This window comes from Glycine soja, chromosome 7, assembly GCF_004193775.1.
Source record: "Glycine soja cultivar W05 chromosome 7, ASM419377v2, whole genome shotgun sequence".
NCBI classification, from domain to species: Eukaryota; Viridiplantae; Streptophyta; class Magnoliopsida; order Fabales; family Fabaceae; genus Glycine; species Glycine soja.
Window position 1 is genome coordinate 13,851,029 of NC_041008.1, and position 6,246 is coordinate 13,857,274.

General features: G+C 34.5%; 1 protein-coding gene across 1 annotated transcript; it reads left to right on the forward strand.

The window, feature by feature from the left end:
• The first annotated feature begins 4,999 nt into the window (after window positions 1–4,999).
• LOC114420387 (TFIIA-alpha and beta-like factor) lies at window positions 5,000–5,886 on the forward strand. The gene is made up of 3 exons (XM_028386297.1): window positions 5,000–5,234; window positions 5,457–5,627; window positions 5,716–5,886. The coding sequence occupies exons 1-3, from the start codon at window positions 5,112–5,114 to the stop codon at window positions 5,884–5,886; spliced, it is 465 nt and encodes a 154-aa protein (XP_028242098.1). The 5' UTR covers window positions 5,000–5,111.
• The last annotated feature ends 360 nt before the right edge of the window (window positions 5,887–6,246 follow it).

Consider the following 6,246-nt stretch of genomic DNA (forward strand, 5'->3'; position numbering starts at 1 on the left):
TTTGGGTACATAAAGTAACTAGCTATTTGAAGAAAAATAATCAATATAACTAATTAAAGGCAAAAAAAAAAAATAGGTTAAATTTTGTTATTTGGGTGTTAATGTGTTAACATATAGTATTTTACATAACATTAATAAAATGAAAATTTTGAATTTTTCGAGTCAATTTAAATTACTTTTAATTAAATTTGACAATGTATTCAATTCAATTTAAACTAAGTCAGACTTTATTTTCTTATATTCTATCCAACCGAATGACTTTTTCGTTGAAAAATGAATCTAAACTGCAAATCCCTTCTACACCAAAGAATGGAGATTTGATGGATAAAGGCACATAGGTCACGAAGAATAGAGAAAATAAAAATAAGAGAAATGGAGAAGGTACGAAATAAACCAAATTAAAAGATAAATTAGTAGCCAAATTGGATTACAAATTACAACATCCACTACTAGAAAAGCAACATTCTTTGACTAGAAGACGACATCGGTTATTCAGGGACCGTTGTAGAATACACGCGGTGGTATTTTTGTAAATACCATGAAATGAATGACATCGTTCTTGGCAAAGACCATAGTGGTATTTGACGTGACTCATTAAACGACTATGTTGTTGTAAACAACGTCGTCGTATACCCATACACTCATTCAATATAACGTCGTTTGTTAACACAACACCGTCTTTGATTGTATTTTTTAAATTGTTTTTTATCTCCAAAAACCTTCATCTTAGAACCCTAGCTGTGTAACCCCCTTCATCCCTAGTTGCGTAACCCCCTTCATCTTAGAAAAAGGTCTTCGTCTCCGCCGTTGTGGCAAAATGGGTCATATGCGTCCAATCAGAGGTTCCATTTCTCTTCCTTCTTTCGCACCGAAGTTCCAATCGTCGTTGTTAGGGTTTTTCCTCGTTGTTTGAGAGAGACGTGTTGGATTTGTGATGACAACCCTATCCCTGACCGCGACCTTTGCCTTTGCCCATGTATGGAGTTTCCTATTCTCTGCTTTTTTTTAGGTTAAGTAATTATTCACGCTTCGTTCGTATCTTTCTTTCGTCTATTGTTTTCAAGCTTCATTCTTTTCTTAAGCTTGACCGTGAACATTTCCATTTTTTTCTCTCGATAATCGCATTTTCTTGCTACTTGTTGCTGATCATTGGGCTATTGTAGCTTCTATTTTGTCGACTCATTTCATTCTGTTGTGATTGTTAGCTTAATTAGCTTACCCTGCATTGGATTATGATCATGTCATATGTAATGAACAAAATTCGACTTCTCTATATATGCAATTAAAAAACTTTTTACTTTTTAACAATAATCAATTAATTATTATTGTTATTAATATTAAGAATTTTTTTTGGCTTCTCTATTCAAAGATCCTTATTTGAATTTGTTACGTTAGTTTAGCTGTTGGGATGGGTAATTTTGGGTTACCGGAATTCAACATTTACCCACGATGCATTACGGCTTTGCATTTAATTATGCTTTAATTGCATTTGCATTGTCTTATAGGAAATGTCTTCTACTTTCTTGATCTTTGTAGAAGAGAAGAAATGTTTCTCTATGCGTTTGGTGGAAGCAGAAAGAATTTTCAAGTCATTTTTATATTTTGAAATGCAGGTTAGGTGTTGCTGGGACTTCAATGGCAGTGACCAAAGCACAAAATCCTCTTCTTGGAGAAAACACATGTGGTTCCTTGTTAAAAAAGCTTTAGGTAACTAAGTTAATTCAGCTTTTCATCTGTGTCACTTAAGATGCAAATGCTCTACAGAATAATGGGATAAATTAATTACATTTTCTTTATTCGCTTTAGGAAATATGGGATGAGGTTGGTGAGAGCAACGAGACAAGATGCTTCTTCAGTTGGAGCATGAGTGCTTGGAAGTGTACAAGAGAAAGGTTGAGCAGGCTGCCAAGTCAAGGGCGCAGCTACTTTAAGCTTTGTCTGATGCTAAGCTTGAGCTTTCCACTCTTCTATCAACACTTGGAGAAAAGAGCTTGGCTGGAATTGTTAGTAACTACTTGACTATGTCTTATATTGTTAGTAAAGTGGCAAACTAATTTCCTATGCATATTTTTTATTCTTTCACAGACTGAGAATACTTCTGGAACTATCAAAGAACAGCTTGCAACTATAGCACCAGTACTTGAACAATTATGGCAACAAAAGGAAGAAAGAATTAAGGAGTTCTTGGATGCACAAGGTAAAAAACAGAGGTTGCACAAGGTAATGCATTTAGAACATTTCTTCTCCTTAATTTTTATTTATGCAATAGTTGTTAAATATATAAGCTCTCAAATGTTAGGAATTTTGATATACTGTGGTTTTTGTCTTGCTAATCGTGTGTGTGTTTTCAAGAAATCACCATCAATTCTCACTTTGACACCCCAGAGTGGCATTACCTACTAAATGTTTTGCATTCATTACTTGCTAGACTTTTAATCTAATACCATTTTCTTTACTTTTAATCTAATGGATATTTTGTTTATATTATTTGACATTTTTCTAGTTTTCTGTTTTATTTCAGGGTTTTGCATCTCTCCCTACAGGAATACAGTTAAAACTCTATAAATTAATAATGTCAGGATCGGAGAAATTTATTAATTTAGAGAGTTATTAATTTATCGATAAATTAATAACTATTAATTTAAAGAGTTTTTAAGTAATTATACTGTACATACCAAACAAAAAGGCAAATTAGTCTATGCCTCTTAGAATTATGTTGCAACGAACCTTGGGACTCAATGTAAATTAGTAACTACTATGTTCATATGCATTGGAAATCAATAATGACTTTTGAAGTATAGTAAATGTAAACAAGAGGAACAAATATGTTCAATGTATTCTTAAGCAAGTTTGACATATATAAATTACTATTGGAAAATCATCCATGTCTTAAGCAACTATTGAATCATATTTCAATAGAGTGTAATATATTTTTTTCAGTTTCTATGAATTATTAATTTATGATTTTCTTGGGACCGAAAATTATAAAGGGATCTCATGAAAAATTATCATCTTATTATTTTATCGAGCTTTTCAATTTTTTACATTGACCCAAGTCAGGACCGGACAAATTTATTATTTTAGAGAGTTTATTAATTTACCGAGTATTAATTTAAAGAGTTTCTACTGTATGTGTATCTAGTATGAATCAACCAGTGTCCTATGAGCAGGTTGTTGCATGGAAAGTCCTCAATGGTGATGATTATAATCACTGCCTAGCCTTCATGTTCATGAATTTGGTGAATCCTTGTTTGATAACAGCCAATGTCTCACGATGGCATTTTTTTAACTAATTATTTTAACCATTTATACACTGTGAATGAATTTGGATATATGATGGTCATCATTTAGTTTGAAGACAAAGTAACTTTTATATGGGACTATTTTAATATCACTCTAGTTCTTATTGAGTTTGTGTTTTTATGTGGTATATAAGCAATTTTTGCATGTTGAAGTGTGTATTTAAGTTATTTTGGTTACAAAGTTTGCTAGCTGTTTTGTAATTAAAATTTTTACTCTTTTTGTCTAATCTAATTTTTAGCTAAAGAATATTGCTTCAAACTAAGCTTCGAAACAAATTATTTAAAGAGTTTAATGTACATGATAATTTTATATCATCATTTTATCATAAATTATGGTATTAATTATTACATATGCTATGAAAGGTGGGCATATCAAGCATAACCGCTAATGAAAGAGAGGGCATATCAAGCATAACCACTAATGAAACTTGTGATCCTGCTAGGCGCAACAGTAACATTCTTTCAACTCAAGTTGTCAGTGAGGGCGAGTAGCTTGGAACAAAGTTGATAATAGCCAAACATCAGGTACTATAGTTAAGGATTCATGGCAGAACTTTGGCTTGATTAGTTGATTCACTATTTTCATCCACGCGATTAATAAGGTTTAATATGGTCAAAAACTAAAATTTTGTTGAATAATTTACAATTCTGAGCACCACTTCAATGAAGCCACTGCCAGGTATATACCCTTTTAATGAAGACAAAATAGTTATTACTCTTTGTGGTTGCTTTAATTTGTGTCCACTTTTAACATTTTGATGGGTGTGAAATAGTGTGATTCATTGAATGAAAACAGGCGTGATGAAAGAGAGGACACATGCGCTAGATAATAAGGGCTAGGAACCAGAAAAGCATCTCCAGCATCAGCCAAACAAAACATTATTACCTCATGTGCTCTTGTGGCCCCTCCACTCATCAATATACGGTAAGGATCAAATCTCACTCTCCCACCTCTCACTTCTGACATGAAATTTTCCATAGCCTGCTTAAAACTACGGAAATCCATATATTAATATTATATGATATGATGATAATTGATAAAATATCAATTTTAATTTAGTTTCCTAGCTAAAACATGTTCCAAATCATTGTGATCATATATAGTCACAAATTAATTAGTTAGCCTACATTTCTGAACTCTGGCAATCCATGATAGTCTTGAAAGTTTGCAATATATTTGAACTGGTTTACTCCTTCAGCAATGCAAATGGAGGCCTTAGGATTGTTCCTTATCCACTCTTGAATCATATCAAAGCTCAACTGCAAATTTAAGAGAATTTATAGCAGGGAGCGGCATGTGAGATTATTGTTGGTATATATAATAAGGTGGAAAAGTCCACTTCAAACATTATGAATGTTAAGGTGACAAATGATATATAAATAGAGTGAATAGGAAATTTAGTCCCTGAGATTGTAACCAGTTTGCATATTAGTCCCTGATTTAAATTTTAATTCATAATAGTCCCTAACTTTACCTCCGTTATGCAAATAAGTCCCTGCTATTAAAATCTAATTTCCTTCGTTAGTCAAATGTCTATCTGGCAAACCTCAGTCCACGTAAGCATCCCAGTGTGGCAAGTTTGAGTCCAAGTCAACAATCCTATATGGCAAGGCAAGGACTGAATTGAAAAATTAGGTTAAAAAGAAATCAAAAATGAAGCAAACCCATTTTTCCTGTCAATCTCTGTCTTTGTCCGCCTCAGCTTTCACTCCAAACCCTAACCAACCGATCTCTTTCGCCGATCCCAGAAACCTTCTGAATCGTTTAATTGACGCTACGCCGTGGAATCTGGGCGAAACAAATCCACGATGGCAGCCTCCACCACCAGCCAGGTCTACATCCAGGTAATCGACGATGTCGTGAACAAGGTCCGCGACGAGTTCGTCAACAACGGTGGTCCCGACGACGAAGTTCTCAAGGAGCTTCAATCTGTAATACTCACTCTTCTCTTCCTGTTAATTACTGTTCATCTGATTCTATTTTATTTCCCCGCCTTGTTTTTTCACATTTACGTGATCAATGAATTTCTAGGTAAATTGAAATTTCTAAGTAAATTAGGGCCTCGATCTGAGCATTTACGTGCTTTTTGTTTGGTTTACGAGTTTTTTTTTCTTCAATCGTTTGTGTTGTACTACAAATTTTCTTATGATTAGATATGGGAATCGAAGATGATGCAAGCTGGTGCCATTGTTGGTCTCATAGAAAGGTCCGGGGCGCCTAAGCCAACGCCTGGTGGTCCAATTACTCCGGTTCATGATCTTAACATGCCTTATGAGGGGACTGAGGAGTATGAAACTCCCACAGCGGAAATGCTTTTCCCCCTTGTAAGTTTGAGCCCATTATTATTATGAATTTGTGAGTTACACGACGTGTTTTATGAAGATTGTTGATATTGGATTTTGAATGCCACAGACGCCATTGCAAACTCCTCTTCAAACCCCTTTACCAGGAACTGTGGATAACTCAATGTATAACATTCCCACTGGACCTAGTGACTACCCGTCTGCTGGAAATGAGCCTGGTGCAAATAACGAGATAAAAGGTGGAAGGCCTGGTCCATACATGGTAAAGCTCATTTTGTGATTCCAAGATGATGGATTACCTGTTTATGTTTGACCACTGTTTTACATTTCACTTTCATAGTATTTTAAATAGATGTCTGGCACAGTGCATAAACTCTTTATCCAAAACCATGTGCATGGTGGTACTACTACTTTTGTTCATCTTTACTTTCGATGCATTTATTATTTATATTGCCCATACAATCTTTTACAACAACCTCCTCCTTCTCCGTGGACGAACTAGAACCAGAACCAAAGGGCTCCACTTGACGTCAATATTGGTAAGTCCCATTTTGAATTTAATTTGGAACATGCTTTTAAACAATATGTGGCTTTACAGTAATGACGTGCATATTACTGTAGCTTACGTGGAAGGGCGGGA

Bases quoted from the DNA above. Each gene is read 5' to 3' on its own strand.
- LOC114420387 (XM_028386297.1), top strand. From the start codon at position 5,112: ATGGCAGCCTCCACCACCAGCCAGGTCTACATCCAGGTAATCGACGAT. The intron at 5,235-5,456 runs GTAATACTCACT...TCTTATGATTAG, and splicing joins TTCTCAAGGAGCTTCAATCT to ATATGGGAATCGAAGATGAT. The intron at 5,628-5,715 runs GTAAGTTTGAGC...TGAATGCCACAG, and splicing joins CGGAAATGCTTTTCCCCCTT to ACGCCATTGCAAACTCCTCT.